The sequence below is a fragment of the Magnolia sinica genome, chromosome 1, assembly GCF_029962835.1.
Source record: "Magnolia sinica isolate HGM2019 chromosome 1, MsV1, whole genome shotgun sequence".
NCBI classification, from domain to species: Eukaryota; Viridiplantae; Streptophyta; class Magnoliopsida; order Magnoliales; family Magnoliaceae; genus Magnolia; species Magnolia sinica.
In genome coordinates this window covers 45,960,814-45,977,742 of record NC_080573.1, presented here as the reverse complement: position 1 = coordinate 45,977,742, position 16,929 = coordinate 45,960,814, and the positions used below count along the sequence as shown (strand labels likewise).

General features: G+C 38.8%; 2 protein-coding genes across 3 annotated transcripts in view; both read left to right on the top strand.

Annotated features, from left to right (window-relative positions):
- Nucleotides 1-1,120: 1,120 nt before the first annotated feature.
- The window catches only part of LOC131247893 (transcription factor GTE6-like), a 30,242-nt gene continuing 14,433 nt past the window's right edge, over nt 1,121-16,929 (top strand). The window contains exon 1 of the mRNA XM_058247843.1: nt 1,121-1,343. The gene's annotated coding sequence lies outside the window, so the exon portion shown is untranslated. The remainder of the gene's footprint in view (nt 1,344-16,929) is intronic.
- LOC131247885 (transcription factor GTE6-like) lies at nt 1,227-15,079 on the top strand. 2 transcript variants are annotated; one of them, XM_058247821.1, is made up of 9 exons: nt 1,227-1,353; nt 4,486-4,675; nt 7,043-7,255; nt 8,897-8,974; nt 11,633-11,857; nt 12,463-12,561; nt 13,245-13,303; nt 14,032-14,182; nt 14,710-15,079. In XM_058247821.1, the coding sequence occupies exons 2-9, from the start codon at nt 4,526-4,528 to the stop codon at nt 14,863-14,865; spliced, it is 1,131 nt and encodes a 376-aa protein (XP_058103804.1). In that variant the 5' UTR covers nt 1,227-1,353; nt 4,486-4,525; the 3' UTR covers nt 14,866-15,079. The 2 variants fall into 2 exon arrangements, with proteins under 2 accessions (XP_058103804.1, XP_058103812.1); XM_058247829.1 differs by lacking the exon at nt 11,633-11,857.

Below are 16,929 nucleotides of genomic sequence, written 5' to 3'. Positions count from 1 at the left end.
AAAAACAGGCAACATGGTAGGGCCTATAATACACCAACTGGTAATGATCTAGCTATTAGCTAACGTCGCTAGTCAAACTGGAGTGGATCCATCAAGGCATGTGGGATCCTAAATTTTGAAGCCCATTGTGATGTATTTTTCTCACATCTACATCGTTCATCCGTGTTGAAAGCTCGTTTTAGGACATCATCCAAAACATAAGAAGATATAAATCTTGAGTGGACCATAGCTCATTTTAGGACATCATCCAACACATAAGAAGATAGACCATGGTATAGGAAATAGTAGTAATTGACCATTGAAAACTTCTCCTTTACACAAGAGTTTTTGAATCAAGATGATATTTGTTTGGTATCTTCTCCCAAGGCTTTGTTACCTTATCAACGTAACTCTTTAAGGCTCACTATGATTTATGTATTGTATCTTCTCCGTTCATCCATTTAACCATATAGTTTTAAGTCTTGATCCTAAAAATGAAGAATATATAAAGATCAAATGGACCACACCATAGGCAACAATATGAATCAAACTTCTACCGTTAAAAAATTATTGGGGGCCACGTAAGTTTTGGATCAAGCTTATATTTGATTTTTCCCTTCATCCATGTTTGTATGATCTCATGATCAGGTTGGATGACAAATAAACATCACTGTGGGGCCTAACAAGGATTCAACCGTGGACTGTTTCGAGTGATATGATCCACTTGAGCTTTGGATTTGCTTCAATTTTGGTCTCAGTAATCGCTTAAATGAGCTGGAAAAACGGATGGACGGCTTGGATAAACCATATACATTCAGGGTGGGCCCAAATGAGTTTACTCAGTACGATGCGAGCGTACGCGATCCGATTTCATTATCAACGGCAAATAAATATTTCAGTGGACCCGTGATGTTTTTAATGGTAGGAAATTAGTTAAGATGGTTTCTTGTGGTGTGGCGCACTTAAAAATTTTATCAGCTTTATTTAATGGCTTATACCTAAAATGAGCTTTCAATACGGATGGACGGTGTGGATGTAAGGAAAGTACATCACTGTGGGCCCCGCAGTTAGGGATCCGAAACCGCCCCTGCCTAAATAGCGCCCGTTCCCCACTCACGCCAAAGGAAAAAAACAATGAAGGAGAGGAATAAAAAGGAAAAAACAGAAAAGAAAAAAGAAAAACAAAGGAGGTCAGGGCTTACCTTGCTAGAGCAGAGAGAGGGAAGGAGACGCTGAGAGAGAGAGAGAGAGAGAGGGAAGGAGACGCTGATAGAGAGAGAGGGAAGGAGACGCTGAGAGAGGGAGAAGGAGACGCTGAGAGAGAGAGGGAAGGAGACGCTGAGAGAGGGAGAAGGAGACGGTGGGTCAGAGCAGGTAGGTGCACTTTCAATGCAGCTGCGTTTCCACCTCCATCTCCAAAATTCGAAATTTCCTGTAACAAAGTAACCTATAACTTGAAAAACTCCTAATTCCTCTGTTACATTTATTGCAATATTACCTGATAGAAAGTTACAGGTTGAGACTTTGTTACCTGTAACATTTCTCCCCCAAACACAAACTGTAAGAAAGTCACCTGTAACTTTCTTACATTTTACAGAAGTTACAGGCATCCAAACGGCCCCTAATATAATTGTGATTCTGAGGAGGTACTGATAATTTCGGTATTTCCATTTTATCGAAATAATATTACAATGCTCTTTAGGTGTTTGTTCCATGCACTAAGAGGAATATGTTCAGTGGGGGGCCGTGGTTCAGTGCTTTGGATGGACCACGCCCCAAAAGTCTTCCATATTCCATATTGGAAGATTTTAGCCACCGGTTTCAGAGGGTCCTTTTTCAGTTGAAGGTGGACCTTTGCAGCATTTTATGTTCTTAATTGACTATTTTTAGTCTACAAATCGAAAGTATGGATTGTCCTGTCTAGGGGATTTTTTGGGGCTTTGTCCATTGTGAGCTGAACAGACCAATGGTCTGGATCAAGTGTAACATGGGCCCTGCTTGTACAGACTGAAAAACAATTATGATATGCTTATCCATGGTCGATGATCATATAATTCTGCATGCACTTGTAATTGCTGATTTATAGCGTATAGTTTTGCTCCGTAGATGGCGGTGGTTCAATAGATGGTTGTGGATTATCTGTTGCTGATCCTTTTGTTTGTAAAACTTCGGTGACATTAAGTAACTCCATATCTATTCAGGTAGTATTTTTTCAGCACATATTGACAGTTAGGATGGGGATGAATTGGGTTCAGATCGTGTTTGGGTCATCCCAAGCATGACCTGTTTACTAAATGGGCCAAGAATTCTGGTCTGAATCCAACCCACAACCCATTACCCTGGGGCCCAACCTGAACCACCTAAAGTTCATTGGGCCCAAACCTGACCCAAACCATTTAATTGTAATCGGGTCGAGCTCGACTGACCCAGCACGAGAACAGTCAGATTTAAGGATGGAATATGGGGCTGAAGGTATGCCTAACCCTGCATAAGTAATGGTACATACAAACATGCATACATATTGCTTCAATGTACGTATCTATACTCATCGTCTGTCAATTTGTTTCGGGTTTTGGGCCAGATCCCCCTTTAAGAGGATATATGGGCAGGATGGGTTGGGAAGGGTTCAAGTTGGGCCGGACCCATTTACTTAAATGGCCCTGTTTTCTAACCATTGCTTGAACCACTACCCATTAACTTGGCACAAACCCACCTCAAAACTAGGCTGGACAAGTTGACCTGCAGGCTGATGTGACCCATTGCCACCCCTCTCAACAGTACACTGCATAGTGCATCAAGCCAGATCATGCAAACCAGGGTTCTAATGGGGAAGGGGATGGGGATGGCCCAAAAATACATTGATCAGATGATCATAACCATTCAAATTTGCCTGTTGGAGAATGCTTTCCTCTTTTCAGCTACCATTCCTTGGCCAATGGTCGGATGGTTAGGATCTATGATACTTGAATCCTTCAAAAACTGGAGTGCCTGTATTAGATATGCACCAATAAGGTCAAGGATAAGGGATCTCCCTCCCTTATGACTTTTAACTCTGGCTCTATTATTGTTTAACTCTAGATGTACTAATTATTTAGAATTCTCCTGAATACCACCGATCGGGACATACCTAAATTACAACATTATTAGGCGAATTTTTTAGGGGCATTATTAGGGAAACTTTTTAACATGATCGTACTTGTGACTTGTAACGAGTACTTCAGCACATGTATCTAAGAATTTTGATTTAGAGGACCCTCTTTACCTGATCCTTACTTGATACGTGTACCCATAACGGGATTACACGGTATGATCATGGTGTACTTTTTTCTCCTTAATTCATAGTGAGGTCTGATTTGGCTTGACAACTTGACATACTTCTATGCTGAGAGGCTTGTGGATATCTACGTGAACATATGATCTACCTTACATTGCCAGACTATGGTAGAACTCCTCCTGGTGAAATGTGTTTCTGTTCTCTATTTAAATGATGGTTACATAGATCACAGGTCGCCTCGGCACATGGTATGGGAACAGTTATGCATTGCACTACCTCCAATACATGGTACGCTAGGGGTAGGATTATGTGCTTCATTCGAATGCATACACTGTGTATGCAGTATAGTTTTATATATGAACTCATATTGCAGCTTATATATGAAATGGTGCATGTTACTATTATAGACCTCACACACTTAGTGTTATATTATAACTAAATAAATAAACGTATATGTCTCTACATTGTAATAGAGATTTCATTAACTTAATAAATAGTAGGAGTAAAGATCCATAATTTTGGAATTTGCATTAACTTAATAAATAGGAGTAAAGATCCATAATTTTGGATCGCCAGAAATAGCAACCTGGATCGCAAATGGCCCACAATCTGGAATTTTCTATCTGGAAAGGAAAAAGTGGGCAGTTTCATGTTTTAGGTAACATTGATTTAGTGCTCTTCAGCTTACACATGCAAACTGAAATACCTTTGGGGTTTTGGTGATGAGCAAATTATATATAGCTTTTAGGAAGCTCGCTTACAATCTTTGTATGTTTTCATGCACAAGTTGCGTGGTACGTATACCTTTGACTCATGTTGTGTACTTGTACACAAATGCATGGCTTTGCACATGCTAGTAAATTTTTCACAAAAGAAGCCACTATTTATGCCTACCCCAACTAATTAAGGCACCCAACTCCACCCTACATAATATGATTGTCCAAGCTTGTGTTATTGTCCTGCCATAAGCAGAAAAGAAAGGGTGTTTTTACCAATCAGGATGGATACCTTGATATCAAGTGCTGTCAAATAAGGTGTTGCTAGTGGGAAGTGTTGGCAAATTTATTGAAAATAAGGATGTAATTGCACTTGTAGTTGTCTTCCAGTCATGTGCATTTGGTTTGTTTCTTTATCCAGAGTAGTAGTTTTGTATTGCCCTGGTTAAAGATTGCAGGCAAATGAGTATTCTTTTGTTGTTTCGCAGTTTAAAAGCATCCTTTTTCTTGTTGCAGGGGCTTACATTTTTTCTATTGGTTGTAAGAGATAGTAGTGATGGATGCACCAGCTTTAGATATGGATGCTCAGGTGCAGGGGAACGTACTGGAAACTGGAAATGCAGGATCTGGGTGGGCAGAAGACGGGGGTGTGGAAGTGGGAATGATTAGGCACCAGGTTGATGAAGTGACCACTAAGGTTGACGAGGTTAGATTAGAAAGCTCTTATTTCCTGTGACTCCATTGTTGAATTCTCTGTCCTTTTCATATATTGAGTTAGCGAAGTCCTTTGCATTGTAATTTCTCAATCACACAATTTGCTTTTTATGAGGTATTCAATGTTGTTCATTGCATAAATTTGTTTGAGAAACGATTTAGAAAAGAAATCGGTTGCAATAGACTTCCAACGCAATAGAATCTCAGTAAAGGTTCATGGAAATGCTACATCTATGAATATGAGACAACTCAAGGGATATCCATGAATGCTTTAAGCATGACACTTTTATGGCATATATCATAAGGGACTTAGCAGTTCATTCTTCCTCCATGTTAAACCTTCAACTCATCAGTTTTTCATAGTCTCGCATGATAAAGATATTTATCCGCATCACTTTGCTGTTCTCCTCAAAATCTTGGATAGAAAGCATTCTAAAAGGTCCCACAAGTTGCTCTCTTTTCTTACTGATATAGGTATCCGATCAGCTACTTCAATAGTATGAGATAACTGCTGGGACCCCATGAATATAATGAACTCACTAATGGATGAAATGAAACAATAAATCAACATCTTAAATGTTCAAGCATGCTATCCAATTGCTCTCTGATTGTGCTAGCTTGCCTACCACCTTCCAAATTTTGAGTTGATAAACAATGTTGGGCCATGTAGTATATGTATCAACCCCATTTGTTACTGGTAATTAAGCTTATGCAGATATGCTTAGTCTATTCACATTTGTAAACCTTTTTGTAGGATTTGTCGGTTTTCTTATACCTGGAACATTTTTACAGTGTTTATTAACCAAATTAAAATGAAATTCTTATCCACTTGATACAACTAATCAAAGAGAAATTTTGATAAAAGCAATTAAGGAACAGATTCGGATTGTGTGGTCTCTCTCTCTCTATACATAAAATTTTATTCAGTAGGTCTCAGAGGCCAATTGTTAGGATTCACCATCATCGTTGTCGTCTAACCCTTATGCCAATCAATTGGGGCCGGCTACATGAATCTTGTTCAGCCATTCCACTCTACCAAGGGCTAGATCTTCAGTTAGACCATAGGTCATCAAGACTTTTCTTACTACTTCCAACCATGTCCTTTCATGCCTTCCCCTTGCCCTTTTAAAGCTCACTCACTCCTAAACGCCACGATTCTTGATCTCAGTTGCACATGACCAAACCTTCTAAGTCTACTTACCCTATTGGTGCTACTTCTAGGTTCCCCGAATGCATTCATATCTAATTCAATCCTTCCTTGTCTTGCCACTCGTCCATCTCAATATCCTCATTTCAGCTATACTCATCCTATGAACATGTTGTTCCGTAACTACCTAACATTCTGTCCCATATAGCATGGCCAGTCTTATACCTATCCTATAAAATTTCCTTTCAGTTTGAGTGGCACATGACGATCTCATAAAACTCTAAAGGCACATCTAAATTTCTTCCAGCCAGTTTGAATTCTATGGGAAACAACCTTCTCAATCTTTCCACTCTCAAGAATTATTGACCTGAGGTAACAAAAGTGGTCATTTTGGGAAACTTCTTGGTCAGCAGCCTTAACTGTTCCTCGTTTTCACTCCTATTGTTTGTAAAATTGCACTCCATATACTCTGTTGCAGTCTCACTAATTCTAAATCCTTTAGATTCTAAAGCACCCCTCCATAAATCTAGCTTTGTGTTTACGTACTCCCTTGTCTTGTCAAACGGCCAATTGCTAGAATTATAGTTTTAAATTTATAAGTAGTTCTGTTTTCTTTTTTAGTTTGTCAGTGTCTAATGACTATTCTGCATGTATATACTATTCATAGATGTATGCATTTTACTGCTCACTGGTAAATGTCTCCATGGATGCCATTTCAGGATCATCTGTGACCATAGTGTGACATTTATAAAAAAATTCTGGTGTCCTTTTAACTTTATCAGGATTTGTGGACAATCAACTTCAACGATGTCTGCCTGGAGAGGATTGAGAATTCTCTTTGCAGCACAAGCATGGAAGATTTGGAACTTTCATCAGGTGGCCCTGCCATGAATATATCTGCCCCAAAATAGACAGGTCTTCTCATCAGATGTGCCACATTTGTTTGCTGACTGTGGACCACTGATCAAGTTATCCCAACTGTTGATTTTTATGTACATAAGTGATTCTCTTAACGAGACTGACTGATCTTTGGCCCAGGGCATGCATGCCTAGGACCTACCTAATCTCCTGGATCACAGACTCGTGTGTCCTTTTCGCACACAGAATGCAAAGAGGATTATGAATCCTCTTCATATAACATTCTTAGTAGTTCTCTTTTGAAATATCCAATGAATCAACTATCTCTATTAAATTGTTTAATTACATTTGCAGCTCGAGCAAAGAGTGATTGAGGTTGCTCAGTTTTACTCATCCTCAAGTAAAAAGCAGCTCGGTAGTTTTAAAGGTAGCTCGATTGTGAAAGATCGGGAAAAGGAGAAGCAGATCACAAGCAGTAAGAAGCATCTTGATCCAACTCGTAGAGAAGCTGCCAGTACAAAGAGAATGCAAGAGCTCATGCGTCAATTTTCCACAATATTGCGCCAGGTAACTTGGAACCTTTTTCCCTGCAAACAATCTTTGTCTAGTTTGACTTCAATATTATAAAGCTTAAAATATGTCTTTTGCTCTTGCTTGCTTCCTTCTAGGACATTTTTCCTGTGCTAATTTAAATGAAAGAGGAGCTTATCGTGTTGCATATGTGTTGGGGAGTCCCATGATACATGCCGAGACATCTCTAGTAGCACATGGTACTAGTGTTCAGTGATCAGGCCCATTGATTTTGTGGTACACCTTGTGAATGGGCCATGTGCTGAAAATGAAGGGGATTCACCATGGTTTCCATCCAGCCTATGCCCAGAACAACGGACAGTTGGCTCAAAAAATCAAAACAGAGCAAGGGTCCACATTTAACAGGCAGAATTTGCAACAAATGTAGAACTCACAACTAATGGTTGATCTGAGTTGTCCAGACATTGCGACTTTTGGCCTATAGCCCATCTACATGCTTCCTTTACTGCATAGAACTTATAGGATGCATGCATCTCAAAAGCATACCTTGCAAGTGAAAACATTGATTAGTTTTTTAACTTCTCCATTTTCGTTTCAGGCTGTGTTCCTATTAAAATAAATTTGTATTTTAGTGAGGTGTATTGATACAAATCGCTAATGCCTAGCAACACCCCACAGCTAACATTTCCATGTTTCCTTGATAATGCGATACAAGTCAACAAGTTCTTTTGTATTCGTGGATTTTAAGGAATTATTTGTTCACATGTACGAGTCATTTGTCTCTTGTAGGGTCCTACTAGTGGTAGACTGGTAGTTAATTGACACTTCCAAGGTGGTTTTCCAATCTTCCAATTTGTTTCTATTGCAAGATTTAGATTTTGCTGTCTTTTTTTCTTTTTTTCTTTTTGCTCTTCCAGATTGTTGAAGCCTAATTGGTACCTACATAAATCCTTTGGCCTTTTTCTTTCTACTAATGAAACTCAAAGTGGCTTCATAAGATTTTCTACTAAATGAGTATGGAAGGGGGTTTCCATTATGGACTCTTAGGCAGCAGGGTTGACAATGATGCAAATGTGGTAGGAATGCACACGTGTGTGTCAATCTCCCCCTGAGACTCATTAATGCCATTTTCGATAGAAGGTAATATTTCATGAGATGATTGCTTTCTTTTCATGCCGATTATATAACAACTGTTATCCTTGTGTTGGTTCTTTAATCCCATCTTGTGATAAAGGAGTCTCATTAGATGTCTGCTTTCCCATTTCAAATCCCATTTATCAATAACTAAATCCCTATTGGTAATTGTCAATCTTTGAATGCATATGAATATTTGACAAATGGTCTGTCTTTTGAATGCATATGTATATTTTACATGGATGTATATTAAGAATGAAGTACCAAGAAAAGTCAGGTTTTACTTGGACCTTTTTCTTTTTACTGGGAATTTTCATTACTCAAAAGGTCATGCCATTTCTTGTTGTATGTGCTACACTTTGTTTTTTGCTTTGTCAAACTAGAGTCCATTTAAACTGTAACTATTTCCCATGCAACCCTGTCATTTCAATGTATGAAGGTCAGGGATTACTTTGATGCTCCTAACTTAAGAGGCTGATTTGTTAATTAACAAAAAGTATTAGAGGTTGATTTCCCTTATGAAGCATGCCCTTTATTTTCCAGATCACACAACACAAGTGGGCTTGGCCCTTCATGCAGCCTGTAGATGTTGAGGGCCTTGGTTTACATGACTACTATGAGGTAATGCTTCTTGTTACTTACAGCCTTCTATGCATGCTTCATTTTCTAAGAAATGTTCCTTTACATTCCTAATTGTAACATCCAGGCATGTCGTATGTCACTTTGAACATGCTATGGTGCCTATGTAACTTGAACATCTGCTTGAGCCTTAGTTTCAGTCATGGACCTGATGTGTTGGACATGAGGACCCTGGAAAACCCAACATGTGCTGACAAATAGATAATGAGAAATAAAAATGTATGATGATAGAAGTTTTCTTCATACATACTTAACATATAGAAAACTGTAGCTATATAACTAGAGATACGCTAGGAATTTTGTAGGAGTATACAAGTACTCCTGAAAAATACAAAATGAAAATGTAAATTAGGTTGTTTCCTAATAGAATTGTTTATTTGCGTCAGACACAGACACACATGCGCGTGTGCATACTTGAGACAGGTATTGAACATAACAACTTTTAAGGAAATTTTATACATTCAAAAACAAAAAGGGAAAAAAATGGAAAAAAAGAAAAAAAGAAAACAAAAAAAGAAAAGAAAGAAATGGGGTGCCTTTATTACATAGTATGATGGTTGATATTAGCCTTGTCGCTTAGCCTCTTCCCAAGTTCTTCAACATGTCATTCTGTTTTTCCTTTATTTATTTATTTTTAGAATTTATGCCACTCCTGAATTCAGCCGGAAAGTTCACTTTATATTAGCTGGCCTCCAAGCCATTCAAAATTCGAATGTACCCTTATTAGTGTGAATTTCAACATAAATTCAAAAGCCGTTAAAGCACTCTTTTGACTTTGATAAGGAAGGTCATTTTGTGAAAGTCAAGATTCTACAAAATAAAAGAAAGGATCTATCAAGAATGAGGCTGGTTTTCCTTGGTGTAAAATTGATATTTTTGATTTCCCTTCTTGTTAGGGATTTTGTATTCATAAGCAATCCAAAAGCAGAATATGCATGCTGATCATAGACTTTCAGTTCCTGATTAAATTATTTGAGACTCATTACAGCTTTAACATGGCCATGATTCTAAACCATGTTGTTAGTTTAGTTACCACTAATTATCTTAGTAAAATTTCTATTGTCTTATGTATTTTGGAGTTCACCTACAGCTCAATTATGAAGCAACTTCAATTCAGACATTTTGAAAAAACTGTCACTTTGGCTTTTAATGGGAGGAACTTTAGGGTTCTTATTCCTTGGAAATATGAATAATGCTCCAATGCACCAGTTTGTGCCCTGTACATGCAGGGTCCATGGTTTGGTGATCCCAACTGTTTATGTCAAGGAACTGGCAGTGGATGGCTTACCTAAAACTCTCCCAGATTCAAGCTATTCAAAATCGGTTACGTAACAGCCGTAACGGCCGTTACGTAACACTAACGGTCATAACCGTTACGCATTACGGAGTCAAAACGGCCGTTATAGAAAAACAGGACGTAATGAATCCGTAACGGCCTTGTAACAGTTTTTTCAAAAAATAAAAAAACGGCCGTAACGGCCATTACGGTCCATATCATAACGGTAACGGTGGTGGCCGTTACGGCCTCCGTTACCATTTTTGAACACCTTGCCAGATTAGACAATTCCAACCCTTGGATCAGTGGCCCAGAAATAAACAGTCAAGGCAAGACAGTAAAGAATCCACAATAACAATCACGGAGCAGATGGATAGAATCATTTAATCTGGAAGTCTCATATGTCATTCTCCATCTATGTGGGGGCACATCAAATCAACAGTCTGGATCAAATGGACACATCAGGGCACTTAATTTGCTCTTATGCATAATTATTCGGGGTCTTTTCTTTTCTTCTTCGTCTTCTTCTTGGTTTTTTTTTTTGGAAGGATGACAACTTTATTAAAAGTGCCAAAAAATACAGAGAAAAAAGTAACAACTAAAAACAAGCAGATACAATACAGATATTACAAAGACATCACCCCATCCCACTCAACAACATTAGCAAGCGCTTTGAGGAAAACACCCCTTGCAATGCCACTCAAATTTCAGAAATGCATATTGTTTCTTTCAGCCCACGGAACCCATAGACCAGCCAAGAGAAATAGTCTCCACCTCCTCCTAGTACCTGCTACCAACCCACCATCATGACATTGGACAAAAAAGTTGGCAATCGATTCTGCCATCACCCAACTGACTCCAAAGTGACCTAGCACACTGATCCACAACTCCCTTGAAAATTGGCAGTGCATAAATAAGTGATCCACTGATTCTTCATCTCTCCAACATAAGTATCAAGCATTCACAATAGGAAAACCCCTTTTCCGCAAATTATTGACAATAGGAATTAGAAGAGCCATCTGCCGCCTGGATTTTCCTCTCCTCCAGGCCATCATCATGCCAGGCCAAGAGCCCTTCAATGGAGCCCAGAATTTTATTTTTCTTTTCATGGATCATATGTGACAATTTTAATTTTCTTCACCATTTTCTCTTCATGAATTTTTCTTCACCGTTTTCTCTTCATGAATTTTAATTTTCTTTCCATGAATTTTTTCTTTTCATGGATGATATGTGACAATTTTATTTTTATTCACCATTTTCTCTTCTTGTAATGTCGCTTCAGAGTGGTCCATTGATTTGTTTGCAGTGGGTATTACCCCAAAGCTGCATTTTCATTGTATGTTCTAAACCGTAATGTGCTTTAGGTTATTCAAAAGCCCATGGATTTTAGTACAATTCGGAACCAGATGGAAGCTAAGGATGGGACTGGATATAAGAACGCGCGGGAAATATGTGCTGATGTGAGACTGGTTTTCAAGAATGCGATGACATACAATGACGATAGAAGTGATGTTCATGTAATGGCCAAAACATTGTTGGATAAATTCGAAGAGAAGTGGCTACAACTGTTGCCTAAAGTTATTGAAGAGGTATAACTCGTAATCTCATTATCAGTGGTGGGTTCGCTTAAGCTTTATTAGGAATGCTGCTTGCAAGCACCATCAGCCTATGTGGAGGACTAGCAACCTACATATCCCAACATGGATGCACACATGTGCCTGATTCGGGCCTTCCATCGGGAAGTACCCACCGTGAATTTGACATAGCCCAAAAAAGGCCTCCACTCATCAGTTTGAATGTGGATCATGGGTTATCCTCTTTCAGCATGCACTTTTTTGGACAATTTTGGCCCTGCAGAAGAGTGGACTGGCCTGATTTTGGGGTATTAGGACACATTGCCAGTGGGGTCTACCTAGTGAACAACCTGGATCTTGCACACATGCAATGTTTGTGTGGGCCACTCTTGGCTTCTGCATAGGGGCTACAAAAAATAGTTTCCTCTATTAGGAGATACCTACAGCCAAAAGCTTGGAATTAGGTGCAGTACTCGTGCCTAATACTTCAATTTTAATTGTAAATATCTTGCTTGCATGTATACCCATGCCGTCTGTACCTGGGCAAATGTAGGGAGATGAAAATTTTATTTTCCAAATGCAAGAAGTTTACTGTGCGGTGTTCATTTCCGTTCTTGCAGGAAACAAGACGAAAAGAAGAGGAAGCGGAGGCAAATTTTGATATGCAGATTGCTCAAGAGGCTGCTAATGCAAAAATGGAAAGGGATATCAGCAATGAGGTACACTTTTTTTTTTCCAAAGCTGCGTACCAATCAAAGGGTACAAGAACTCGGACAAGGCATTGGTGTGCATTGTGCCATTTTAAATGGTGATGATGTGTCCACCATATGCATAGCATGCTTGCACGTCAATCCAGGACGTCAAAATTTTGGTGGGTTGTGGCTTGTGGGTGAAGCATTGCCTGAAAATCACAATGGCTGTACAATCTTGATTGTCCAATTGCGGCCAGCTAATGAATGGTCAACAACAAGGCCAATTGCAACAGACCTGACTATGGTTGCCCAATCAGTTTGATTTTCAGGATACGCTTTACTCACAGGACCACCTGTGATTTGAATGGGTTTTGGTCGGAGGACATGTATGCCGTGTATGTAGTGGATGAATTATGTCCATTTAACATGGTTTGGTAAATGCACACGAGAGTTTCTCCAAAATGGGGATATAAGATCAGCTTGGAAGATGATTCTAGAAAGTTTCCTGCAAGCTGTAGTTTATATACACCCTTGAATAGGTTCCAACATGAAGTGAAGTATATCTTCCTTTTTAATAACTTTGCATATCCTCAAATATGGTAAATTTGTTCTTACCATTGTCACATTCTGTATTAACAAAAGAAATTAACCATGATTGTGGAAATATGAAGTGGATATGCCTTCACAAACTTATTATGGTCTCTTTTCAGCTTTATGAGCTCGATTTGCATTTGGAGGAACTTAGAGAAATGGTGGTCCAGAAGTGCAGGTTTGTTCTATATACACGTACTAGTACGGAATGTTGATGAACGTTGCCATCCTCCACCTGCTGATAACACAATGTGCTCAAGTTTTCAGTTTGTACAAGTTAGGCCTATTATTCAGTGGCCCAGATCATTGGCCTGATGTGGCCCACCATGGATGTACCTTGTCCCAAAGTTCTCCTAGAATGAAAGATCCTAGCCACCAATCATGGACCTTTTGTTCAGTTGAATGACTGTTGCTTTATTTTTCTTCTTAGCCATCTATTTGCAGGAGAGGAACTGGATAGTTAGGATTATCCTATTGAGGATAGTTTTGGGGAAGCTCCATCCACATTGAGGCCCAATGATCCCATGACCTAGATCACTGTAACATGGGCTCCCACGTGTGCAATTGAAACCTGAAGATACTGCATCTGCTTTTTTTTATTTTTTATTTTTTCTTTTTATTTGAACAATTATAAAAGTTATTGAAAAGAAGCCGAAGCCTAAAGAATTACACAAAAAAGCAAAAAAGAAAGAAATGATACTGCACTTGTTTAACTAAAGGATTATATAATCCTCTGGAATGCGTGGATATTTCCTGATTTTGCCCTGCTACTTCTGCTTTGTTTTTCCTTTTTGATATTATCAAGCGTGCTGGGAATGGTCACTATACTATGATTCTGTTGATAGTTTTGGGTAGAAACATCACCATTTGTAATTATGAGCACTAACTGTTGGAAGATTTTTCTAGGAAAATGACTATAGAAGAGAAGAGAAAGCTTGGATCAGGCCTGAGCCGATTATCTCCTGAAGATCTCAACAAACCACTGGAAATCATTGCTCAAAAGAATCCAAGTTTCCAGGCGACAGCAGAAGAGGTGGACATCGACATGGATGCTCAGGTCATCACTCCATCATGTGAACATTGTCAAACTCTTTCTTCAAAAAGTCCGAATGAACTCAGATATATGTCTTCTTGATTTCTGAGTTCGGATCACCTGTCAAGCATCCGGACTCTAGACTCGGTATTAAAGCACCTTTGGAATCATGGGTGGATGGAAAGTTTATTGGCAGATTGATGTTTCACTGAAACGAACGGAATGGTTGTTACCGGGTGGAAAGCTACTAAGTCTTCCAGTTGGGTTTGGCTTCCTTGCCATCCCAAATCCTCATTAGTTAAAATGAAGTTGCTCCAGCAGTATATAATGTTCAATAAATAAAAAAGTGGCCGTACTCCAACAACATATATAACCAAATATCGATTTGGGGATCCTTCCAAACACGCCCCAAAAACCCCACCCCAAAGCTATTTTTAAAGGAAGCGGGTGGCCTTTGTCTTCAAATTGGGAATTGCCATAACAATTTGATGCCTGCCATTAACTCTCAAGTGTTACAAAACTCGGGTCACATGTTTTTTCTCATGATGCAGAGTGAATCAACACTGTGGAGGCTCAAGTTCTTTGTGAAGGGTGCATTGGAAGCAAAGAGTTCTGCAAGCAAGAACCAGGACAACAAGCGCAAGCAGGAAATATGTGATGCCATTGCCAAGAATGCAAAGAAACGGAGTAAAAAGCTCTCGACTTGATATATTCACTTGCATGTCAACCTGTTTATTTATTTATTTTTTTTCAATTGTGTATATGATTCTAGTCGTCTGTAGTCGAAAGCAGGAAAAAAAAAGGTTTCAAATTTGTCCTTTTTGACTATGGGTTGTGTTTGGATGTTTAATTGGAAGCTGCTACTCTCAAAGTATAGAAAATCAAATCCAAGAGTATGCCAATATCCTCTGTTTCCCTCCCTACAGATGAACATGGCAGAATCAGATAAAGCGAAATCGGATTGCGTACTGAGTTACTAGTAGGCTCTTATTGTACTGAGTAAACTCAGTTGGGCCCACCTTGAATGTATGTGATCTATCCACACCGTCCATTAGTTTTTCCATCTAATTTAAGGGGTTGAGCCCAAAATTGAAGCGTATCCAAAGATCAAGTGGACTATACCACAGGAAACAGCAGAGATAATTATTTCCACCGTTGAAACCTTTCTAGGCCCTACAGTGATGTTTATTTGTCATCTAACCCGTTCATAAAATCATATAGACATGGATGAAGGGAAAACACAAATATAAGCTTGATCCAAAACTTCTATGGCCCCTAAGAAATTTTCAACAGTAGACGTTCAATTCAACTGTTTCCTGTGTTGTGATCCATTTGAACATTGTATATGTTTAATTTTTGGCCTCAAGCCCTAAAAATATCTGGTAAAATGGATGGACGGAGCGGATAAAATACATAAATCATGGTGGACCACATGGTTTACTCAGTACGCTTTGGGTAGTGACTAAAGGCACTACGCAATCCGCTTCCACAGAAAACAACCTTTTGCCCCTTTGCTTGAATAACTGCATTTTCCAAGAAATATGTGGACCACCATGTCCTTGATATCGTTATCACATGTCATTCTCCTCTGCAACCCCCTATCGATTTCATTATCCTACCAAAATAAAAACTATTGATTTAGCTGTCCCACTTCTTTTTATTTTTTTTTGTTAGCTTGTTAGTACAAGTATTTCTTTAAATTGATTTTAGTCGAAGTTTGTAAAAAATAGGGTTTTCAGAATAACTCGATAAGTTTGATAAGTGCGTATGTTGGCCGAGTACTCCAGATCGAGAGTTAACTCCATTAGGTGTGGTGATGCGGAATATGATAGGCATTGCAAAGTTTGGGTTATTGAGTACTAGTTAGGTGGTCACTTAGTACTTAAATACCTGTGAGAAGATTACGGTGATCCAGCTGGTCCCACGCCTCTGATTCTTTTGATCACGATGTTTGGTTTTGATTGTTATTAAGCGAGTTAAATGGACTTTTTTTTGTATCTATCCCATAATGTGATTGAGTGGGAGATGTTGGATATAGGCTAGTGGGGCCCACTAGTGGGCAATCACTAATGGGTGGGTCCCATGAGTTTAAAATCAAATTAATATTTGTTTTTCCCTTCATCCAAGTCTTTATGAGCTAATGAGGTAGGACATCAAATAAACATTATAGTGCATACTGTGAAGTTTTTAATCATGAACACCTAAGATTGAGATTTGCCTCTGTTTTCTCGTTTTGGGATCAAGCTCTAAAATGATATGAAAAAAAATGATGAATAACATGGATAAAAAACAGGCAACATGGTAGGGCCTATAATACACCAACTGGTAATGATCTAGCTATTAGCTAACGTCGCTAGTCAAACTGGAGTGGATCCATCAAGGCATGTGGGATCCTAAATTTTGAAGCCCATTGTGATGTATTTTTCTCACATCTACATCGTTCATCCGTGTTGAAAGCTCGTTTTAGGACATCATCCAAAACATAAGAAGATATAAATCTTGAGTGGACCATAGCTCATTTTAGGACATCATCCAACACATAAGAAGATAGACCATGGTATAGGAAATAGTAGTAATTGACCATTGAAAACTTCTCCTTTACACAAGAGTTTTTGAATCAAGATGATATTTGTTTGGTATCTTCTCCCAAGGCTTTGTTACCTTATCAACGTAACTCTTTAAGGCTCACTATGATTTATGTATTGTATCTTCTCCGTTCATCCATTTAACCATATAGTTTTAAGTCTTGATCCTAAAAATGAAGAATATGT

Excerpts from the sequence above, each read along its gene's own strand:
- LOC131247885 (XM_058247821.1), top strand. The coding sequence starts at position 4,526 with ATGGATGCACCAGCTTTAGATATGGATGCTCAGGTGCAGGGGAACGTA. Across the intron at positions 7,256-8,896 it reads TTTCCACAATATTGCGCCAG|ATCACACAACACAAGTGGGC; the intron begins GTAACTTGGAAC and ends TTTATTTTCCAG. Across the intron at positions 11,858-12,462 it reads TGCCTAAAGTTATTGAAGAG|GAAACAAGACGAAAAGAAGA; the intron begins GTATAACTCGTA and ends CCGTTCTTGCAG.